This window comes from Thalia democratica, chromosome 4 (assembly GCF_965202585.1).
Source record: "Thalia democratica chromosome 4, ktThaDemo2.hap1.1, whole genome shotgun sequence".
Taxonomy (NCBI): domain Eukaryota; kingdom Metazoa; phylum Chordata; class Thaliacea; order Salpida; family Salpidae; genus Thalia; species Thalia democratica.
In genome coordinates this window covers 33,436,498-33,461,554 of record NC_139168.1, presented here as the reverse complement: position 1 = coordinate 33,461,554, position 25,057 = coordinate 33,436,498, and the positions used below count along the sequence as shown (strand labels likewise).

Genomic DNA, 25,057 nt, shown 5'->3' with positions numbered 1-25,057 from the left:
GTAAAACAAAAGTACAACATGTAGAAAAAATATTTTTTAATCATAAAGTTTGTTAAAAGTTATTGTAACTTAAAACTAGATTTGATGAATTATTATTGAATTATATTTAGAGTTTAATAACTATGTTTCGATCGTTTTTACTAATATAAACATTTTTTTAGAAAAATGTCACAAAATAAAATATTTAAAATTTTTGAAAATTTATTCGTTATAAAATAATTTCTAAGCATAAAAGTTTAAACAAAAAAGTACACAAAATTTTCTTTAAGATTACAAACGTTTAACTTTTTTTAATAATAAATTAGTTGATAATTAAATGTCTGGCAAGCACAATGATTAACTATTGCAGATATGAATAAGCTGTGTGATTCTGTAAAACAGTTGTTGTCTGTAGTATTACCTTCCAATCAATTCCACGTTAACAGCAGCAATATAACAAGCAGAAATTGCGAAATCCAATTTGCTGCTGTTTCATTGCGAAAACCTGTAATTTATATTAATTATTAATAATTCAATTTCTCTTTTAATAAACAATAAATTCTGTTGAGTATATGAGTCGGATTACATAAAACAGTTATAATTGACATACAAAAAACACTCTGTGTATATATCAATTTTAAGTAACTTATATTTTTCTATAACTAAATCAGCTTTAAAAAAAACTTTAGTACAATAAATAAGTTTTGTACTACTTTGTTTACTGAAAAGCAAATTTCCAAAGCTAGTTGAAGAAGATTGAAAAAAACTAAATTTGTTGTTTAGTCGACAAACACTTTATTTTTTATGTTGTTTTTTAATTTCTTTCGCAAAAATGTTATAACAATAAAAATACTTAAAATGACCTTCAACTAATTCACTGACTGATGTTGTAATTATTTATTCTAAACTATCAAAACAAGTTATTTCCTACAACGACAAAAATTTATCCGTTCATTAAAACTTATCAAAATTAAAACATCCGCTTGAAACGGTCAAAAATCGGAAAGATCAATTAAGCACAGCTGAGCATGGAATGACCATAACAGGCAAATATGTTTACAAATTGGCCAATTTACATTGAATTAGTTGTTGTACGAGGAGACGCTCTCCCGGCTACCGAATTACGCTTTTGTCCTTTTGACTTGTCAAGCTGACCATTGTGGTTAAAACAACATCAACTAAATGTTTAAATTCGTATGAGGCAGAGAAAATGTATTTGGACATGTATTATTATTTTTTATATATGTTATGTTTTTTTTTTTTTAACTTTTTAGGTGACTTTTTTTTTATAGAATTTGTTTCACGTGTATAATCACGATGATCGCAGGAAATTAAATGTTTAAGTTTACTATATATACAATATGGTAAACTTTCATTGTCTTTTATTAGAATATTTTCAGTGATCATCGTTCTTATACACGTGAAAACGAACTCACTTTTAAAAGTTGTAAGTTCATTTACTTGGCTGCTATTTATGGTGTAGTTTTCTATAGATCGATTATAACTGAAATTTTATCATGTCTTTTTAAAGCTAGTTAAGTGGACTACAAAAGTATTTATATTAAAGTATATTACAAAAAACTGCAAATAAACTGATTTAATATAGTTCCTGCAAACCTGACGAGGAGTAAGCGGCTGAAGCTGAAGGCTTGTTAGATGGCTCGAAATATATTTCAAATGTCTCTGTTTAAATACATATTTTTTTTAATGTTAGTGATATAATATTTATTAACTACATATGCATTTAAAAAATTCAAAGTTAAATAAATGTGTAAATATCGTTTAAAAGCAGCTTTTTCAAGTTTTACAACTGAATGCAAAATTTTAGATTTCTAAACATATTTTTTATAACTTAAGTAAACTAATTCAAAATTTCTACGGACTTTAAACTTAAACTATGATAAAAAGCGTACATAAAATTTTGAATTTGTAATGAAATTGTTTAAGATATCAAATTTAACAGAAAACGTATATACCTATTATATATATACTTTAAATGAAAGTTTTATAAAAACTGAGTAACATAAAATTAATTTTAAAAGAAAAAATGTATGTCTGTCTGATAGTGTATTTTGCTTTAAGAAAAAACTTGCGAAAGAAAATATTTCTTACCTGAAGAGTTATTTTGAGGTCTCAATTTTCGGTTGTTTTCATGTTCTTTAAATTTAATGCTTTCAAAGTCGTCTAAATAAATAATTTCAGTGGAATTTTCCGAGTTCGTTGCTTTTTCAAAGCTGTTATTATTTTCAATTAACTCGTTGCGTTTCTTTATACTTAAATTGCTTCTTTTTGTCAAATTGTCATCCGTTTTTTTATTATCTGCAGATTTACACTGATGTTGAAAAAATGTTTTTATTTGTTTTTACATATCTTAGCTCTGAAATATTCATAAAGTATCGAATCTTAAAAAATTAACTCGCATTGATACTTTTAAAGTTGTCAGTTAAATAAAAACTGCTTTCATCAACATATGTTTAATTTTACTTTGTAAACAGACATATAAAACCGCAAAACTAAAGTTTAAATGTTTAAAAGTTCAAACTGCGCAACAGACAGCAGCTGATAAACAAAGCATGAAAATTTATCAGAATACTTTAAATATTTTGCATTTCAGTTATTCTTTGTTGTGGCTTTTTATAACCGTTCTTGAAGTTTTGATTGGAAAGCAGCAGAGTCAATTAGGCTTAGTGAACTTTTGCGGTCAAAATGAATTACAATTTTGGTTGATAACAAAAGGATGTTATTTATAGTTCTAACAGAACGAATAAAGTAAATTTGTAGATGTTTTCAAAAAAATATTTATGACATAGTTTAAAATCTATAAACTTAAAAATACTTACTAATTGGTTTTGAACATTTTTGAAATTTTTGCTTTAGTTTAAACAATCAACTTTCTAGATACAAATCACTTACTTTCTGTATTGTTCTCAGATTTAGGACATACAAGATTCTTGATTGGAGCTTCTTCTATTGCCCAGTACTGATAGAAATTAACATCCGGGTTGTTTCGCTTTTCATTGGAGCTGGCACGGCACTGGTATATCCCTTCGTCTGATTTTTTAACGTTTTTGATGACCAAAGTGCTTCTCACTACTTTGAGTACCTTTAACGTTTTCAGACATTTGTTTTGTACGCTTTTTCAAAACTTTTTTCTATTTTTATAAGTTTTATAACTAAATAACCTTTTTGTACAACAAATGTTTTAAATCAAACAAACTAGATTTATGTTCATAAAAACAAAACCGATTATTGCTTGATATGTGAAGTTTTTGAATTTTAGTTATCATTTTAGTTGCAGATTTTGAAACAAACTGTGTTTGACATACATATCAAGTTGCACAAATTACTTGCTAATCTGTATCTGTACCAATGCTTAACTAAAACTTGATTGTATTTACCTCTACTTTTATTTCAATTTCTCCACTTTCAACCATTTTCTCCAAAACATGATCCGATTTTTTATCATCAAAAGTTTTGGACCACCATTCTATTTCGGGCAAGCTCGATATAAATTCAGGCTCCTGTAAATAAGTTCACCAATTAGATTGTTAAAAGACTGACTACTACGCTAACCGAGTCGTAATTAGATTACATGTTAATTGTGCGTGTGACTTCAGTAGAGGTGTATGATGATGTCATTAGCTATGTTTGCGAAACTCATACATTAAAACACATGTTTTACAAAGGTTTGGTACTTACAAAAAAAAAAATATTAACAAAACTTTTAAAAATCTGAAAAAACTTTTTTTTTAAGTTGTTTAAGCATTTTTTAACACTCGAATTAAGTTAACAATAAACTTAAAAAAGTTATATTTTATACAGTAGCAAAAACAATAAATTTGAATTTGTTTTTAAGTGTTGTTCTTTTTAATTTGTCTTAAGTATTAAAAAAATAGTTAATGACACTGCAATAACTCTGTCTTTGAAAGTATAAAATGCTAATAAAATTTATATAGATCAAATCTGTACTGAAACACAATTACTAACGACAGTTTTACTGGATGTAGACCTCGCAACACATGACAATTCTACTGTGTCCCCACATTTCGTACCAATAACGTCGTCAGGCCTATGAAGTATGTCAGATCCATGACGTGGCACTGTATTTTAATTTGTTTAAATTACTTTTTTAATATAATTACATTAGATTTACATAGTATGTGATAACGTAAAATTAAAGGCTTTTAACTATACAAAGTTGTTGTGTGTTTAATATTGAAAGTAGATATTTTTTTTTACCTCAAGCCTGAATCGAAATAATTTTTAAGGAAATTTTGTAAAACTGAGATTTTTCAGAAAGTGTTGAGCTAAATAAGGAAAAAAAAACGTATATCGCTTCCAATAAAGTACTACTACAAAAGTATTTCATTGCTTTTAGAAGCTGCTAGAACAATATTTTTTGACACTATTTATGTTTTTGTTATAAAAATAGTTACAACTTTTTAACTCCAAAAAAAAAATAGAAACAGTTTCAAAAGTGAAGTTTCTCATTGATAGAAAAAGTGTATAATTTTAGATGTAAAAACACAAAATAAAAAAAAACTAACAGAAAATCTGTTTATTTTTAGAAATTTTATAAGTTTATTTCTATTAGATCTGTTGGTAAAACATAATTTATTTCAATGAACTTATTAAATTTAAGTAAAAATTATTTAGACTTATACCATAGAACAGCAAACATGCAGGATTAATCGTATAAATAGTATCTTATCAAGCAAGATTTCCGGTCGCTTCGTCTTTTATAGTCAAAATAGCTTGTTAAAAACGGACTTAAATAACACTTTTTTAAATAAACTTTACAAATATTCTGTTTGTGTAACCAATAGTAATCGATCGTGACTATTTAATGAATGTTTCAAATCAATTTTTTGTTGATTGCTTTTATGAACTTACAAAAAACTTATATAACTACTCAAGTTTCAAAAATTACTTAAAAATTACAAAAAAAAATCTGGACAGTTGCTAATATAAAAAATGCCAACTTTTCAAAAATATCATAAAAGTTGTTCTCTATGTGTCAGTTCTTGAACAATTGAAAAAAAAAATTGATTTCAAAAATTTTCGTAAAAAATTAAAGTAACGCACTTTGTTTTGCTGCAGTCTCACACACTATTTGGACCAGTATAGTAACAACAACTCCCTGAAAATTCATTTTTCGTTCACAACAAACAAAACTACAAACTTCTCGGCTTACCAATGAAATGCAAGGGAGTCGATTGAACTCACTCGTATATATCGCGCATCAGCCAGAATCAGCTGTCTGCGGGCAGACTTGAGCACTGTGACGTCACGCATAACTCTCGTGTGAAAGTGACGTCAGTATGAAAATATTTGTGATTTAATTGGCCGCTCTAAGGAAGCTGAGACGTGCGAGTTTGCGTGTCTTTCGCGCTGAGCAGATTAAGGGCTTAAAAGTTGGAGGATTAGCTTCGCAAACGAGGTTTATGGACACAAATAGATTTGCAGATAAATAAAACAGTAATTATTAATGTTAATACTAGTTATACGGTGATTTTGGGTCTGGTTTTAGTATCACTTCAATCTTAAATCAAAAATTACTAGTAGGTATGTTTTGTGGTTGAAGGTACTCATACATTAAATAAAAAACTAATGGTAGTACACGGCTTATTACAATAACAAAAACGTAAACTATGGCTTTATACAGTTTAAAACCTACAGATACATGACATAAGTAAATTTTTAGATTTTTTTAACTGTGAAATAGAACTTTTAAAGTCTTATCAATCCTTAATCTAATTCATTGTTTTTTATGTACGCATTTATACTTTTGTTTATCTTTGATCAATGCTTTAAAAAGCAGATTAAAATGTTTAAAAGCTCTACTAACAATGCTCGTGTTTGTTCTTTGTGTTTTTAATTAGTACGCATAAAGTTGTGTGCTTATGACACATATCACTTTCTAGCAGCTTGAAAACATGTTTACCCAAGGAAAAAATGTGAGTTTTCACATGTCTTTACTCACTTAATGCTGATCAAACTTTAAAGATATTTCACACTATGCACATTTCTAATATTTATTCAAAGCCTTAAGATGATTGCGGTCTATAGTATATGCTTTTAACAAAACAAGGCTGTTTGTTCAATAGCTTTCGAATTCATTTCCATATAGCCAGGATTAAATTGTGGATAAAACCTGGCTAATAAACATGAACATTGTATTACTATCTATGCACGTGCTGTTGTTGTGGTAATAAATTTTAAGTTTATTTAGTATAACTTCGTCTATGAAAACTTGTTTTGTTAATTTATCTTATAAAACATTTTTTCGAAATAAAAAGTTTATAAGAAATTAAGTTTTGAAAAACCACACCTTGTTTTCTTTTTATACGTCTTGATTATTAGCACCTGTTTAGTTTTAAACGTATTAATCAAAGCCGGCGGAAAAGAATGGTTTATACATCTTTATTAAAAGAAAAGTATGTGGTAAGCAATAGTACAAAACAGAATACAAACTTTAGCTTTGTCTGACAAAAACAACATGATTGATGGACATTACGATACACAAGTACAAAGAAGTGACCAGCAGTTTTATTTTTTTAAGTTTTGAATACTTGACTGAAATAGTGATTGATAGCGTAGTGTTATATATATAAGGTTTAAATGCAAACAATCGTAAAAGTTTGTAGGAAAAATCGATTATGTTGTTCAAGTTTTGATACATATAACCATTAAAATGTAATTTTCGTCTAAAAAAAGTATTAAAAATAACTTCTCAAAATAAAAGTCTACAACTTCTCCTTAAATACTGTTAGATTGTAACATTTTAAAATGCAAAGTAGCTTGTGTAAGACGTTTGTACAGTTGTTGTATACAGCTTTAAGAAAATAGCAACGAAATCAAAACCAGGTCAAAGGATTACTATGTAGTAGCAGCGGTTTATTTTAAAAGCAGGTACAGCTATTAAACAGATTTACAGAACAAATAAAGATAATTGAAGATAATAGCAAACGTAGTAGGAAGCATCATGTCGCGTTTCATTACATCGTGAAAAACACCCATTATGTCGGTCTTACTTGACTGCGCAACAATGTATCATCTCGATAATGTGTGACGTCATAATAACTTTGACGGCTGCACCTTGGCATTGTTGCGTCACTATAACAAACCCACTGCTGGCCTACCGATGTGGCATGGCAACCGAAAACACATCGGTGTGCGAGAGAAAGTTTTCCGATAATCGCTAAATACATCCAATACGCCTTTTTTCACCTCGACGCTTTCATTGTTTCGTCGCTTCTACAAACATTAGACGGGACGCAACTGGCTCATTTCGATCAGATCGGCTCGGCGATAGCCCGGGTGTTACTTTAGTGATTAGATAAGTTTTTCAGCAGATAAGAGTTGTAGAGGCCAAAGTTTTTTTGTTGAGCTAGAAAATAAGGAGAATATAATTTTGCTACTTTTTATATGGTTTGTTACCACCAAAAAGGTTTTTTTTAAGCTTAAATATTTGAAAAATATTGTGTTACAGGTTTTAAAAATTAAATAAAAAACTCAATCCAGTTTTATTTTCTTCAAAAACTTCCTTTAAAGAGCAGAATAGCTCAAAACAGCTAAAAGTATGGCAACAGATTCAGAATACGGAAACGATGTGAAACTGTTAGACGACTTGACGAGACTTAAACTACGATTAATTGACAGAGTTAGTTTTTTTATTATATTTCAATTTCATTTAAATAAAACAAGAAAATTCAAGCTAAAGTCTAAAAGTTTTGATCTTTTTTTTTAATCAGCTTTTGTTTTAAAAACGAAGATTGAAAGGTACAAAAAAGAATTTAAAGTTATGTTTTTGTTTATTGCCTGAATCATTTCTATAAAAAAAAAAATCAACAGAAACTGCAGCAGCCGTCGGCCAGGTCCAGGTACTCACGCAGGGAACGCAGGAGAACGCCTTCCCCGGTGGCGCCCCCAACGCCGCTGCCTCCAGGTTAGTGGGTCACCTAGTGACCATTGTCAATAGATACTATAAACAAACGTTAGAGCGCCAACTTTCGGTTAGTGCATTTTAAGCTTTACTGCGTGAAAATTATTTTAAAAACAACTTTAAAGCTTTTTATTTTATATTATAGAGAGACGTAGATCGAGGTTTACGAAAAAATTAGATAGAAGAAACGAAGTTTTGCAAAAACTATGGGTTTGTTTAAAGTTTATTATTACAGATAAAAAACAAATACTAGTTTTAAAACTATATACTTAAGTTAAAGCAAGTAGTGTACAAAGAGTTTTTTTTTATTATCAAACCTTAAAGTTAAATTAGAAAATAAACACATACTTTTACAAAGCTATGAAAAACGTAAACAAAATGAATAACATTTAAAACTTTTTTCAATTGTGTTTTGTTTAAAGTCACTAAAAACGTTAGAACATTTTCAAAATTTCAGTATTCTAAAACTTAAAATTTTTTTTTTCATAGGAAGAATTAGGCAATGGGGGTACACATAGAAACTACGCTAAATCTTTACCACCTCTGACCCCGCGACCCTTATCAAGAGCTGACCCACCTTTGGCTCCGTGGGTAGATGACAACTTCTGGAACAGAAAGGGAAACACTAAAAAAGGTCAGAACTTGTAAAAGTAAAATGTTATTTATGATGCTTGGTAGGCTTCAGTTTAGTTAATTTGTCACCAGTTTGTTGTTCAAGATTTTGTATGTGATACTAAGTTTTGTTTTTTTAAGATGGAATGAAGTATTAGTTTTAATTTAAAAGATTTATTTGAAAATATTGTTTTTCATTGCTTATATTTTGTTTAAAACATTATTTTTTACCAAACAGCTAAGCTTTGAACTTATAGTATAATTTTTGAATGAAAAAAATTTGTTGGTTTTAAAATTATATGTAAAAAAACGAAGTTGGTAATAAAATAAAACTTCTATAACACTTATAACACAACTAAAAATTATACTATAAGTTCAAAGCTTAGCTATTCGGTAGAAAATAATGTTTTAAACATATTATAAGCAATGAAAAACAATATTTTACTATAATAAAATCTAAAAACTTTAAACCAAAAGCTCTTTAAAACTAAAATATGACACAATTTTATTTTTAAGAAATAAAATTTCTAAAGCAAACTTATTTGTATACTTCTAATCTTATAAAAACTAAATTTTTGATAAACTACTTTATGCTCCAGATTTCTTTATTTGCATTTTGACCTTACAATAAGATTCCTGTTTAAATTGAAACTTTTTTTTTAAGTTTGAGCCTAACATAAACTGAGCGTAAACTTTTATACAAACTAATACATGTGTCTTAGTTCTGTTAGTTTTTTTAAGTATTGCAGTTTTGAATTTTTGTAATAGAATAAATTTTTTTGATTTATTAGATTTTTTTTTGTTTTTAGAGCTTTTACGACTTTGATTTTTTTAATAAATTGAAACGTATGTACCAACATGAAAAGAAAGTATTTACTTTTTTTATCCTGTTTTGTAAACAAAACATTTTTGATAATAGTTTTCATCTGACAAAAAGTATTTTTTACACTAAATAAACTAAAGGATAAGCAGTTAAACAATTTTTACTGATAGATATTTTTATAAGTACATATTAGTTTTTAGGGCACTTAGAAATTTTATACTTTTTTAACAGCATTAAAAATATAAAACTGAAATGTTAGAAAAGAACTAGCAAAAAATAATTAACTAAAAGTGTCGCAGTTAAATGTATTTTTATAAAGGCATATAACTTGTTTTAATCTAAGTTGCTTTATTATAATGAAATTTATTAACAATTTTGTTTTAACCCGTACATTTTTTATTACAGAAACTTTTGTATCACCTTATCGAAAAAAAATATTAAGGTTTAGTAATTCAAAAATATTAGATATAAGTAAGTAAGGAGTAAAATCCTAGAAATCTAGGAAAGCAAAGTTTATTGGAAAAATCAAAATATTCTTGTACAAAAACAATTTTATATACTAAGTACATTTCGCTACTTGTAAGTTATGAAAAGCTCTACCGAGTTTCTAAATTCTAAACTAGTATTTAAAAAATAACTCTTCTCAGCTTTGCAAACTGTTATAGATAAGTTTTAATTAGATTTTTTTTTTTGTAAAACATTTAGAAAAATGAACAAATCCAAAAAATAGTTTCTTACCGCTCAAACAGACAAAAAAATAATCTTTACAGACTTGATGGAGCTGATGCTGATACAAAACGCTCAGATGCAACAATGGCTGATGACGCAAACACTTCAGAGAAACCAGAGACTCGACGATGGTGCGGTGCCGTACTATGTTGTGCAAAACGGACAAGGACCCCCTGTTAGGGTTCTTCCGCCAATTAAAAGGTTTTTTTGGTACATTTGTTAACCTACTAACCAAAAAATATAACAAAGCATAGTTTACGTTTGTAAAGAAGTTTAAAGTTTTAAAATTATACATTTTAGACAATTATTTAATCTAACTAATATAATTACAGTTACAAATACCTACTGATTAAAAATAAGTATTAGATAAACTTTTGTATTTATTATATACATGTTTACAGCTACTACATGTTACAGCTACTATCGTTAACAATTTTTTTTTTATAAATGTATAAGAGTAAACTAAAAATTTATTTTAAGTAAGCGAAAATAATTAAATTATAATCTTTTTTTTTTTGTGTGCTTTTTAAATTAATAAAAATCCACCGAATTAATTTGTATGTACTGTAAAAAATTATCTAATTCAATTAATAAAACAGAACCGATGCCGGTAACCAGTATCCACAGGACTTTATGAGGGAGGACGGAGTTAATTTCAACCAGGACGTGCAGAGGACACCGCACACCCAGCTGGTGTACGCACAAGACGCACAAGTCACAACTGGTACTGACGCGCCAGTGGTCAGTTAAATTTTATATAATATAAAGTTTATGGTTTGGAAAATTTTATTTTTATAGGTTTAAACATGAAAAAATAAGCTAAGATTAAATTATTTTCAAAACAAGCTTTTTATCTACAATACTATTTAATCTTGAGAAACTTGTAGTTTCGGTTGTTATTAACTTTTTTGAGACTCTTAAAAGTTGATTTGAAGGCAATTTTGTATTTTAAAAAGCTTATCTCTAAGCCATCTGAACATTTCAACAATTTTTATAACTCAATAAAAGCCGTGAAATGCTAGCAAGCAAAATATTAAAATTAATAACCAGGCTATTTTTTACAAAAAAAAATGTATCCAAACTTTTTCTGTTATAAAAATATATTTCTGTACAGTATGTAAATTTTACTTATATAAGAAAGTTTTTATTTTTTCGTATTGTTTATCGTCTCCATAACAATACTACATTTTATAATAGTTGTTTTGTAAGCTTTTTGACCTACTACTAGGTTTAAACTTTTTTAATCCAATGTTTCGTCATCATAACTTGAAACTTATACCAATCATGACAAAAAGAGTTTTTATAGTTTTGGTTTATCTCGCGTATCAGTAACAATAACAGTTTTTCTTAAATCTACAAAACACTCGACGTAGATTAGCTGGATTAAAAGTGACAAGTTATTTTACTAAACGCTTACTTTTTCCCCCAGACTTCGCCGAGCAAGAACAAAAGAAACAAAAGATGATTTTTAAAGCCACCCAGCGAAAAATACCTTTATAGCGATAATCCTCTGTGTTTTTTCACTGTGCTTCTATGTATTTTAGTACTTGTCGTCTTACTACTTGTTTTACGTAGCCGCAAAACTTTTTTATTGCTTTTCTGTATAACTTAACGTTTTAATTGAACGGTTTAGTGTTCAACAACATTAAAACTGACGATTATAACTGTGAGTGCAAGTTATGCACTTTTTTATTGTTAAAATAAATCAGCCAGTTTTTATTGATTTAAAGTATGAGTCAAAAAACCAAAAAAGAAATTAAAAGAACACTAATTTATTTCACTAGTTTTATTTTGTTTAATTTTTTCTCTAAGTTCTCACTTTTGTTGTTAATAAATAAAGTAAAAACTGTAGAGTATTTACAAAATTAAACAGTAAGTTTTAAGTTGTCTCAGTGACTAATTGATAATAAAAATACTTATTACAACCAAATTCAAGCTTGTATTAAAAAAATCTACTTTCAAGAGTACAGTAAACAAAACTGAAACGACAACGTCAATAGTAAGCAAACAGTAAGGTGTGTATAACATGCGACTTCAAAAAGTGTTTGTGTTTGTTGACCTAAGAGATATGTTGTTAACATAAAGCTTTAAGTAGTTTGCTGATAGGCAACTAAATATAATAAAAAATCTTAATTAAACAGAAACAAAACTTTTAGTTTCTTATTTATTTTTTTTTTCAATTTACATTTTTTCATCAAAAAGTATATATTCAAAATAACATATTCATTAATATTAACTATAAATATATGCAATCGAGTGCATTATTAAACATAAGTTAAAACTTCAAATCAAAGTAAAATATAAGTTTTTTTTAATAAAAACACAAAGCTTTACAATTAAAAAAACGTATGTACCGATTTTTAATTAAAAGTAAGATAAATGTTCTGAATATAAAGCGCTAAATTTTTTTTAGTAAATCTTTAGTTTGAGTTTGTTTGAATTTTTTTACCTTTTCGACAAAAGCCATTATGAAGTCGTTAAGTTAGTTAAATATTATCTAAAATTTGTCAAGTATTTATTTAATCCATCTGTATTTATTTTTGGGTATTTATTATTCCAAAGAGTTTATTAGAAGTTAAGTATCAAATATAATAAACAACTATGTAGTTAATGAAACAATATTTTTGTAGTAATTATTTTATAGATTTTTTTTTATCTAGGTTTGTACATCTACTCCTAAAATTTTGAAAGTTCAAATTAAACCTAATATATAACATTTTTTGTTTAGAAAGTAGAAGTTGTAAGCTGGGATCAGTCAAAGTCTAAACCTGTAAGATTTATAAATTCAAAATGAGATAATAATAAAAATTAAAAATATTAAACTCAACGGTATGTTTGCTTATTTTTTAAATAAATAATAAATTATTGAGGTTTTTTTTTCTGTTTAACGAAGACTAATACCACCAATCAAAATTTGCATATTTTTCAAATTTAATATAATACTTACTTAAAAACTTCAAGTTTTTGTTGTCGTATGACAAATAAAAAAAAGTTTTTTAAACAAAAATGTAAGTTTTCAACTTAATTATTAGAGTTTGAAACTCGAATAAGTGAATTAAATTGAGTTATTTTATAATAAGCAAGTGATTCAAAAATCTAAAATAAATACTGTGCACAGCACAAACTTAAATTAAAAACTTTGTTATACTGAACCAATATAAATTCAAGAAATGATGAAAGCAAACTCATCACAAAATATCATAAAAATAGTGTTTAAAGAAATTTAGAAGTACAAGCTCACTTTTATGTCTAACAAATTTCTGTGCACATCAGAGATGCTTACAATTATTTTGCTAAATACAAACTTGTTTTCAAAGCAGAACCTTAACAAAAAATTAATTTATGCAAAGTACGGTGCACACTAACTTTTTTTTGAGATTTTGTGCACTTTTAACAGATTTTACAATAAGTTTTAAATCGTAACGCAATAATGCATACACAGACTACGAGTAAACAAAAACTCGATAAAGTAAATGCAAACAATAAAATAAATAATGCTGCAAAAACTAACATTTTACTAAACATAAACAATTTACTTCATAAAAAATATTTGTTAAACTATCTATTTAAAACTAACTATCTAACCGAAAGGTTCCTTTGTACACCTGGTCCTTAGACCAAACATTTTAAAAGCTTTTTTTTATCTTTCAATAAACAATGTTTATGCACTTTAAATCTGAATAATTTTGAAATAAAAACATTATTTTAATAATTTTTATAACTTTTACTGAAATATTTTGAACACTTTTACATTTCACTCCATTAGGTAGCAGTAATCTTTATATTTTGTTTTCTATTGCAACTATTTTTGAGAAACCTTTTCAAAGATAAGCTAAGGTCTTTGCTAAACAGAAAAAATCGAAATTTATTAATATTTTAAAGGTATATTGTTGTATTTTTGACTTAAAGAAAAACTAGTCTACTTGTTTTTACTGTAAACATTTAACGCATCAACCTACCTATTTTTAATAAAAAAATTAAAAAACTTTAAAGAAAAGTATTGTTTTAAAAATATTTAATTAAATAAATGTTACTAAAAACAACTTTCATTTGCAGAATGCTGTCGTAACTATGCTGTTTTTATATATTCTGTTAACTACATTAGTTTGCATTTTGCTATCAAAAGGCCCGAGCCTGCTCAAATTTTTCAAGCAGCACAAAAAACTCCAAAAATACCCGAAGCTTCCCTTCAAGCACTACCCGGTGATCGGGCACATCTTGGGCGTGCCCTCGGACCCGAGCGAGTTTTTCTGGACGGTGCAGGACTACAACTTCAAAGTGGCGTCGACGGAAAAGTTCGCGGTCTTCTGGGCCGCGTTGAGACCCAACTTCCTGCTGTTCCACCCCGACTCGGTGGAGGCGGTGCTGAAGTCGACCGTCAACATCCGCAAGAACGTAGTCTACGACTACCTGCGGCCGTTCATCCGCGACGGGCTGATCACTTCCGCGGGGAAGAAGTGGCACCGGAGAAGGAAGATGATCACGCCCAGCTTCCACTTTGAAATTTTAAACAACTACTTCGGTATAATGAACGAGCACACGGAGTTGTTCGTCAATCGCGTCGAGGAAGGCCTGAGGAAGGGGGAGAAGGTGGACCTGCAGCACTGCGTGCAGATGCTGACGTTGGACGTGATTTGCGAGACGGCGATGGGGTACAAGCTGCGTGCGCAGGACAACGAGAACAACCAGTACGTGAACGCCGTGCAAGAGTGAGTTGCTTTTGTAGTTTGGTTCAAGTTGACAAACTACTTTTTGTTTAGTATTTTTGTTAGAAACAAAACTTAAGTATTGTGTCGTGATAAAAACAAGGCAACCTGCTCAAACTAAAAGAGGTACAAAGCAAAACAATCACTTAAGCAACTTTTTAAATATAAACTTAGTTTGTTAATCATAATATAAATCTTTTGTGAATTTTATTACAACCAATTTTTTCTTGACAATTTGTTTAATCAAAAAAAAAAAGATCAAACTTTTTCATAACTTGACTCCTACATACTTTTTAAAAGTTATAAATTTTTTTAAACATATACATTAAAAATAAATTGCAGAATGGCTGAGTTCGTGCACGCCCGCATTTGCAACCCCTTACTCAGCTCCGATTTCATATTCTCGCGCACTGAAATCGGAAAGAGGCAGGCGAAAGCGGTGGAAGCCTTCCACGAGCTGTCGACACGCGTCATCACGGAAAAGATGAGGCGAAAAAACGAAGGGAAAACCGAAGCCGCCGACCGTAAAGTCTTCCTGGACATCTTGCTGGAGGACGGCGGCCTGTCGCTAGAAGACATCCGGGAGGAAGTGGACACTTTCATGGTGGCCGGCCACGACAGCGCCAACAACGCCTTCATGTGGGCCATCTACGTCATAGGGCGCCACCCGGAAAAGCAGCGCAAGCTGCAGGCGGAAATCGACCGCGTCTTTTCGGGAAACTTCGATTGTGACGTCACACCAGAGCACCTGAAAAACATGCCTTATTTGGACATGGTCGTCAGAGAAGCTTTTCGCCTCTACCCGTCGGCCCCGCTCATCGCCAGAACATTGGACGAGGACTGCTACGTGGATGGCGCTCTCGTCCCCAAAGGCAGTGACGTCACGCTGAACCTGTACTTCGTGCAGCGTCACCCCGAATACTGGGAGAAACCGAACGAGTTCGTGCCGGAGCGGTTTGAAAAGAGCAGGCACAGCGGGGACGGGGTTAAAAAGTCCCCGTTCGCCTATGTGCCGTTTGCCGCCGGCCCTCGCAACTGCATCGGGCAAAAGTTTGCCGTGCAGGAGGAGAAGATAATACTGACAAGGTTCTTTCGCAGCTTCAACCTGGTGTGCTTCGACCACGAGAGAGATGTGAAGATAAATCCCGACATTGTGTTTCAGATAGATCAGAAGCTGAACTATAAAGTTGAGAGGAGAACATTTTAGTTTGATGTTTTCGTTACTAATACAAATTTAAAAGGACTATCGAATTTTTCATTTATTTATTGCGTTTTGTTCAAAAATGTTGTTTATTTTTTATATAAAACATCATTTGAAGTTTACAAATTGTTAGTTTTAATTTAAAAAACAGTTTAGTAGTACTTTTTAATTTTTCTATGATTTAAAAAAATTGTTTTTTTTTATTAGAGCTTAATTTATTTAAAGACTTTAAGGTTTTCTTTATAACACCACCTTTGAAATAGTTTCCTGTGCACAACACTGTTTTATTTGCTTTAACTATGAAACATTTTACCATTTCAGCCTTTCGTAAACTTACAAATGTACTCGACGCTGGTAACTCTCAGCTGCCTGAGCGTCATCCTCGTCCGCTACTGGAACAAGATATGCCGCTGGATCCGCCACTTCCGCCTGCTCAACAAAATCCCCAGGATCCCGTTCAAGCACCGGCCCCTCTTCGGCCACATCCTCGACCTGCCCGACGTGCCGACTGAATTTTTCCGAAAGTTCCAGCGAAAGTGCCACACGATGGCCACGGCCACAAAGGACAAGATCGGCGTGTTCTGGGTCGGCCTGCGCGCCAACGTCATGGTGATCCACCCGGACGCGGCCGAGGTGCTCCTGAAGAGCAGCGTGAACATCGCCAAGAGCCGCAACTACGACTACTTGAGGCCGTGGATCCGCGACGGGCTGATCACTTCCACCGGTGCGAAGTGGCACCGGCGCAGGAAGCTCATCACTCCCAGCTTCCACTTCGACGTGCTGAACGACTTCATGTGCGTCATGAACGAGCAGACGGAGGTGTTTGTTGGCAGCGTGGAGGAGGCGATCGGAGGGGAGGAGGGCGAGGTTGGGGTTGATATTCAGAAGATGATGGAGCTGTTAACGCTGGACATTATGTGCGAGACGGCTCTCGGGTACCAGCTGGGCGCGCAGGTCGACAGGCACCACGACTACGTGGAATCAGTTAATATGTTGGTTTGTTTTGAATTATGTTTCTTTTGTTGGGTTGTTGAAAATTTAAGAGCTAAGTTGGAGAAAAAAATTATTATAAATAGGATCTGGTAAAGAAGAGAACTTTTTAATTTGTTTACTAAAAAATATTGCACAATTGTTAATTTTGCTTACAGATCAATTAAATAATTTTAAATACAAAACTTTAAAACTCTTAAGAGTGAACAGTTTTTAAAACTAAATCTAATAAAATTTTTATTTTTAAAACTGTTTTTATATATATTTGCCCTTTTTTTAGTATAAATACTTTGTTTTTAAATTTTTATAAGGAACCTTTTTAATAGTTAGAAAAAAAATCTTTTTAAATAAAACAAAGTTTTTTTTTAAAGTAATACTACTGTAAGTCAAGTAAAATACAAATTATAAAAGTATTTCAAATTAAGTATACTTCGTTGTTTTTATTGCTAAAACTAAAAATACTTAAAAAAATGTAAAACCTTGATAAAAGCTATCAAAAAAATATAATGCTTATAAAATATTATTTTAGGATTATCATTTTTATAAAATATCGTTCTCTATAATCTGAAGGTCTAAATACTTATTTAGTGTTATTCAACTTTAAATATGTTAAAAACCTATCATTTAAACATTTCTTTCCTTAAACTAATCCTTAACGAGCTTTCGTTTAGCAGGTTTATTAACTTCTAACACTTACCGACTCGCAGAATGAACAACTTCGTGCACGAGCGCACCGTCTACATCACGATGAAGAAGGAGTCCCTCTACAACCTGACTTCGACCGCCCAGCAGCAGAAGGAAGCCGTGAAGACGTTCAAAGAATTTTCCCACAACATCATCCGAAAGAGGATGGCCGAAAAAAAGCAAGGATTATCGGACAAGAAGAGAAAAGCCTTTCTGGACCTGCTGATCAGCTCGGAGGACGCGGGAAGGCTGAGCGTCCAGGACGTCCAGGAGGAAGTGGACACTTTCATGTTCGCCGGCCACGGCACCGCCACCGCCGTCTTCACCTGGGCCATCTACGTGCTGGCGCGCAACCCCGAGGAACAGAAGCGTTTGCACGAGGAGCTGGACGAGGTGTTCGGGGGAGATCTTAATTGTGACGTCACCAGGGAACACCTGCGCGAGCTGAAGTACCTGGACATGGTCGTCAGGGAGGCGATGCGGCTGTACCCGTCCGACGTGTTCATAGGGAGGAGGACGGACGAGGAGTGTGTCATCGACGGTAAGGTGATTCCCCCCGACACGGACCTGACCATGAACATCTACTACATCCACCGGCACCCGGACGTGTGGGAGGAGCCGGACAAGTTCGACCCCGAAAGGTTCTCCCCGGAGAGCCGACAGAGCTCGACGAGGTCCGCTTTCTCCTACATTCCGTTCAGCGCCGGGCCGCGCAACTGCGTCGGTCAGCGGTTCGCAATTCAGGAGGAGAAAGTGCTCCTGTGCAAGTTCTTCCGGAGGTTCGCCGTCAGCTGCCAAGACAAGGAAGAGGAGCTGATGATCAACTCGGAAATTTCGTTTCAGCTCGACCAGAAGCTGGACATCCGCGTGAAGAGAAGAAGGAATTAGATTTTTTTCACCGGCTTTTATTTAAATGATAACATTTCTAAGCAATCATAATCACAAAGAAATTAAATAATTTTAAACGATCAAATTTATAATGCAACTAAGTTCCACTTTCAGTTAATCCTAAAATCATCTAGTTTGGTAAAATAACTTATATAACAATGTATAACTCAGTTCGGCTAAAGCTAACCTGTTATACCCTAAAACCTTAACATGATTTATAAAAAAATCGTTAGTCTTTTTTATGATTTTTTAAGCAACAAAACACTTTTTAAACTATGATCTTTTGCATATTTACAACATTTGATAAAAAAATTCTTCTATTACTTTTTATACTTCTCTAAAAATATTTTTATAAGTAAAAGTTTAATTTTTCTAATAACATTTTGAAATTGATTCGTAAACTAAAATAATCTAGTATAACTTTTTTGCTGTACTTGTTAAATTTAATTATAAATAAAATGTTGATCTATATCTTAACTAAACTTATTTACTTGAAAACATGTTGCATTTTAACTATTTAAAGTTAAACTACTTTGATGCATAAAATACTTTGCAATGTTTCACTACTTAAAAAGATATATCTTAAGTATACTTAGAGTACATAAAGTTTAGTGTTAATTGTTGAACTACTTTTAATGCTTTAAGTGAAATGTTTATAGTGATAAGCTCTAATAAGAATTAAAATGCTTCAGTGATGTAAAAATTGATAAAAATTGTTAAAAAGAATAAGTATTTTTATTATATTTTAAAACTTTGGAGCAAATTCTAGTATGTTTTTTGATGGCCGGAAATTAGTAGTAGTTAAAACACTATTTTTATCTGAACGAGTAATTTATACTGCTACCTCAAAATCGAGCTTTTAAAGTTTTCGAAAATAATCGGAACTGAAAACTTAATATCTCGCAACAGTTTAGGATTCAAATTGAATTGAATTTTTCTTCAACTAAATGTTTTGGACTTTGAAAATAGGTACACGTGTTACATTCTTAACGAAAACAAATGTAGTAGAAACAAAAAACTAATTTTGATGATTGTAACTTATTTTTATTTATTTAAAAAGCGTGCAATTTAAATGTATTTTGAAGCAACTTTCAAAATTTTATCTTCAAAGAGGGTTTAACAATTATAACTAAAAAAATTATTTTGTACTAGTTTACTCGAATCATAAATATTATTGTTAAAATCAAGTAAAAACTATCTTTAAAGCTATAGAATTAATCTTTATGTTGTTTATCAAAGCTAAAACTAATTTAGACCAAAAGTTTATAATAGCATAACAAAACATTAATGGTTATGTATATTGTAAAATTTTTTAAATTTTAAAAGATAAGTAAATTCTTATATAAATACTTTTATTTGAACGTATTTAAACGTTTTACTTATTATTCAAAAGTACTTAAAAGGGTAGTAGATATAAGTGAAAAATTATAATTTTAAAACTTCTTATAAAATACTTAACTATTTATAAACATAAACATTCTCAACACAAACTATATTTGAAAAATTATTATTTTAATAATTTTTAGAATTTATGTGTTTTCCGCTTAACATTTTAGTAACGTATTTTCAAATAGTAGCTTTAAATTTTTTAAATAATTATTTAAATTATTTCAAAACTAATTCAAAACATAAAACATTTGTACAGTAAACTTATAACATAAAACAATGTTTCACAGTTTTAGCCATTCAGCTTTGTAGTAAAGTATAAAAGTATAATGAGGAAGTAGCTTAAAAGCTTTAATTAAGTGTTATATTTAATTTTTCAAAGTATCAACGATTTATAAAGCAAATTGCTAAAAATAGAATTACATCAGTAGGCTTAAAAATTTGATTACAACATTTTATTTTTTTGATTTTGAAATAGTGTAATCATCATTAAACTTTTTGCCGCCGGAACTTTCTTGACTGACCAAATCGTTCGCATCTGATGTTTCGTGACAATTAAATCTTTTTGGGGGTATCGGAGGTGGGTGAAGTGGAAATTTAGGAGATTTTAACGTCATATATGTTACGTCATAACTTGACGGTGGTTCTTGCTCGAGCTCGCTGGTGAATATTTCACCTAAAAATATATTTGTATTTTTAAATGTTTTTGATTGACAATAATTCTTAGTTTTTGTTTGAGGCGTTACATGAAAGTCAAACGAATAAAATAAAAGTGAACTGAAAAATAATTGTTGTAAAACTTGCATTTAAGCTTTGCTTAATTTTGAATAACATTTATTTTCGAGTCTAACAAATTTCATATAAACTGAAAAACTAATTTCAATTCTAAATTATGCATCATTAACTAAAACTAAAAAACAATAAGTAGTTTTTTCTTTATTTTAACAACTTTTGTTGCAAAAAATTAAATTTTAAACTAATACTATTTTATTTTTGGAAGCTTTTTCAATTAAGTATACAGATATATAATTTAAAAACTGTTTTTTACTGACTGCTTGTGTAAACCTATAAGTAAAACTAAATGTTTTGATTAGTTGAAAATTGTAATTCGTTAGAATGAATATTAAGTATAAATTAAACACTAAATTTAGCAGTCAGTTATAAAAATGTATTTACTTCTATATATGCAGTCTTTGAATGTACTATTTATGTCCGGAAGGGTATCCACTTTACTTCTAACTTTTTTGTTAGACTGCTTTGCTTTTCTCGGAATGTCTGAAAACATTTAAAAGAAATCTTATTAATTAATGTTAAATTATTACGTTTTTTAAAATTCTTTAAAAAAAATAGATTTCATGAAAAAAAATATTTGTTTTATGTTCTTTGGCAAAATAAAAAAATAACTTAAAACTTAAATATTAGTTCAAAAATAAAATTTAAGTTTTTTGTTCGGTAAAGTGCAAAAATTCTTTATGATCTTACAAAATACTTGTATAGAATTGTACGAGAATTCAAGTTCTGATGTTTAAAATTCTACTTATGCTGAGTTTTTCTGAATTAATTATTTTGAAATAACTTTTCCGAAGTTTTTATCGTAGTTTTATTGATTAGACATAATGAAACTTTTTTTTTGTATGACTTATTTTGGTATGGTTACAAGATTTGTAATTACTCATTAAATTATTTTATTAATAAATGCTAATTTTAGTAGTTACAAATTTTCTTTTTCATCTCCATAATATAATATCACCATCTATAAATTGACCTCCAAATTCAGAAATTCTTTTAAATTTCAAGTATTTTTTTGAGATGTTTCCTCTTAAAAACTTTAATAAGAGTGTAAGTTTTTTGAAATTTGAACTGACATATAATCATTGTATATAGTACTTATAGTTACAAATATTATAACAAAAAAAAACACCTTTTTCATTTTCATCTACATGTGGAAGTGTGTCATTTTTACTTCTTGCTGAAAATATTAAGCATTTTTTTATAATATTAAATTAAACTTCCGAGTTAAGGCCTTCTTTAAAATCTTACATAGTTAGAAACAGTAAAAACATAAATAAAACTTACCAAGTTGTTCCAGTGTAAAAAGTTTTAAATAAAGTGATTCATAACCAATAACTAATAATTTTTTTATTGATTATTATCGAAACTTTAAATTTTAAGTTGTATCGTTAAACTTTTAAGAGTTAATATTTTTCCAGAATTTTTTTATTAATTTTATGTATAAAAACGGCAATTACAAATGTTTTAGGTCTTAAGCTAGCTTTATAAACGCGTATGCAAACTTGGTCGTCCAATTAAGAATCATTAAAATCAAAATTACAAGTAAAAAATTTTATTTTTAATTTTTTATTTTTGTGGTTTTTTAATTATTTAATAACTTTTTTCTTAAGTAACATAATTACTTCTTTTTTCATTTTGAATTGTAGCATTACTGTAAACTTGCTTTTAGTTTAAAAAAACCTAACAACTTTAACATTTCCTTTATAAAAGATATTTTGCTGCAATAATTACTTTCTAGCACATGGTTTGTAAAAATAAATAAAAGTATCAAAAAACAAATAGATAACCAACAAACTTCTTACGGCGAAACTCTGAAGAAAATTGCTTGTTCGTTTTCTATCTACAAACATAGAAAATAATGGTTATCAATAATTTTTAGATTCTTTTTATTTAAAAGCAATAGCTCTAAAAGTTGTTATAGTGTAGTGCAAATTCTAGTTTATAGAAAAAAAGTTCTAATCTTATTACTATTAATTAAGTATAAAAATCCAACAAATATAGAATCATTCGTTACTATATATTATGAAACATATTTTAATATCTACTTAAACGTTTTCATCAGCTAATACTTACTATTTTATAGCAATACACATTTTCAGAAAAATAAAAAGCTGTTTCGGGATTTAAGTATATTAGTCTTTTATAAGATAAAAAACTAGTTAAATTTTTACTAACGATCTATTAGGTACACACGTTTATCAGGATTTCTCCTTTTGACAAAATATGCAACTGCTAGCAGCAACAGAACTGCGAAAGGAGAGCAAATCGCCAATACTAACAAACTGTTTCCACTTTTGTTACTCATTCCATTTGATGTGATCTTTGTAATCGAGTCTAACTTTGTTTTTGAAATTAGAATCTCACTTGCTTTTGTTGGCTTTACAGATGGGTAAGTTGGCAACGTCAAACCTTGATTACGTAAACATCTAAAATATTTTTTTTTGTCTACTTCCTTTCGCTTTAGCTTGTTTTTTAACTTTTTGCACAGCCTTTTCTTTGGAGCGTTTTGTTTGTTTTTACTTACACTTCTTTTGAGTTTTTTCTGTAAAAGTTCTAAAGATTTATTCTATATAAGTTTTAGTCTACACTTAACCGTTAAAATAGCATTTGATCTTTTATACGACAAATCAAGTTACTAAAAAAAACTTATGATTGAAAACTTAGTTCATGAAATTCGTCTGCTAGCTGTTAAACATTATAAATTTTAAACATTTTAAACATTTTGGATTATTAATCATCTCTATTCTGTACCGTTGGATTTTAGGTTAACTTAAATAAAAGTAAATAGCTATCAAAAACTTACGCCAGGATCTAAAAAAAGGCTTTGTCTTTTATACGCTGTAGCTGTAATTAAAAGTAAAGTTAAGTTTATAATTATATAAACATTAAACTAAAACAAAAATAAACTTTCAAAACGTTATTAACAAAAATTTAACACAATCTGTACAGTTGAAACATACCCATGACCGAGCCTTTATTTTCAAAACAAAAAATTACTTTGAATAAAATAAAGCATATAACAAACAAAATTAATTTCATAGTTTTGTTGAACTAAAAACTTGTTTTTACTGTTCAAAAAACTTATAGAAAAGCAGGAAGTAAGTTGTATAATTATGCTAAAATTAGTAAAAAAACAGCTAAATTTATGTTTTAATTTAAAATACTAAAAGTTTTTTTTAGACTGAGTCGTTGAATATTTTAGTTTTACACATAAAGTATTTCTTCAATAACTGTTGCAATACACTGCAAATTTATAGTTTTTCCTGCAACTTTTTTTATGGTAGAAAAACATCAGACTTACTCTTCCCTCTACAACGATAAACGTTAAAGTTTATCAAAAATTACGTTTTTCATGTAAACAATTGTAAGTTTTAGAGCGAACTAAAGTTTGAAGAAAGTAATTTTTTGCTTTTTCTCGAATATAACTTTAAACGGCTATAACTTTAAGAATACTTTAGTTGGAGCTTTAAAATTTAAAGCATAATTTTTTAATACACTGTAGAACATTACTGCAAAGTTTGAGTTATTTCTGTAAATAATTGTGAGTTTTAGAGCGAACTAAAGTTTAAAAAAATATTTTTTGGTTTCTTCTTTGAGGACTATTTTGAACAGCTTTAATTTTAAAAATACTTGAGTTACGGGTTTAAAATTCAAAGCATAATTTTTTATTAAACTTTAGAACATTACTGCAAAGTTTGAGTTGTTTTTGTAAATAACTATTAGTTTTAGAAAGAACTAAAGTTTAAAAAAAGTTTTTCATGTAAAGAATTGTAAGTTTTAGAGCGAACTAAAGTTTAAAGAAAGTAATTTTTTGCTTTTTCTCGAATATAACTTTAAACTGCTATAACTTTAAGAATACTTTAGTTAGAGCTTTAAAATTTAAAGCATAATTTTTTAATACACTGTGGAACATTACTGCAAAGTTTGAGTTATTTCTGTAAATAATTGTAAGTTTTAGAGCGAACTAAAGTTTAAAAAAATATTTTTTGGTTTTTTCTTTGAGGATTCTTTTGAACAGCTTTAATTTTAAAAATACTTGAGTTACGGGTTTAAAATTCAAAGCATAATTTTTTATTAAACTTTAGAACATTACTGCAAAGTTTGAGTTATTTCTGTAAATAATTGTAAGTTTTAGAGCGAACTAAAGTTTAAAAAAATATTTTTTGGTTTTTTCTTTGAGGACTATTTTGAACAGCTTTAATTTTAAAAATACTTGAGTTACGGGTTTAAAATTCAAAGCATAATTTTTTATTAAACTTTAGAACATTACTGCAAAGTTTGAGATGTTTTTGTAAATAACTGTTAGTTTTAGAGCGAACTAA

At 29.3% G+C, this 25,057-nt stretch overlaps 3 protein-coding genes and 1 pseudogene across 3 annotated transcripts; 3 read left to right on the top strand and 1 right to left on the bottom strand.

Moving 5' to 3' along the window:
* Window positions 1–407: 407 nt before the first annotated feature.
* On the bottom strand, window positions 408–3,654 carry LOC145833281 (uncharacterized). Its single transcript, XM_082940469.1, has 6 exons — window positions 3,643–3,654; window positions 3,378–3,500; window positions 2,893–3,082; window positions 2,092–2,298; window positions 1,597–1,662; window positions 408–484 (listed from the first exon to the last, which is right to left on the bottom strand). The coding sequence occupies exons 1-6, from the start codon at window positions 3,652–3,654 to the stop codon at window positions 408–410; spliced, it is 675 nt and encodes a 224-aa protein (XP_082796595.1).
* Window positions 3,655–7,480: 3,826 nt separating this feature from the next.
* Window positions 7,481–11,850, top strand: LOC145834923 (uncharacterized). Its single transcript, XM_082942453.1, has 7 exons — window positions 7,481–7,642; window positions 7,834–7,927; window positions 8,070–8,134; window positions 8,414–8,558; window positions 10,130–10,289; window positions 10,688–10,829; window positions 11,518–11,850. Exons 1-7 carry the CDS (start codon window positions 7,562–7,564, stop codon window positions 11,551–11,553), a joined length of 723 nt encoding a protein of 240 aa, XP_082798579.1. The 5' UTR covers window positions 7,481–7,561; the 3' UTR covers window positions 11,554–11,850.
* A 706-nt stretch (window positions 11,851–12,556) lies between these two features.
* Window positions 12,557–16,001, top strand: LOC145833279 (cytochrome P450 4V2-like). The gene is made up of 3 exons (XM_082940468.1): window positions 12,557–12,569; window positions 14,215–14,797; window positions 15,137–16,001. Exons 1-3 carry the CDS (start codon window positions 12,557–12,559, stop codon window positions 15,999–16,001), a joined length of 1,461 nt encoding a protein of 486 aa, XP_082796594.1.
* A 333-nt stretch (window positions 16,002–16,334) lies between these two features.
* LOC145833278 (cytochrome P450 4V2 pseudogene) lies at window positions 16,335–18,557 on the top strand (annotated as a pseudogene).
* The last annotated feature ends 6,500 nt before the right edge of the window (window positions 18,558–25,057 follow it).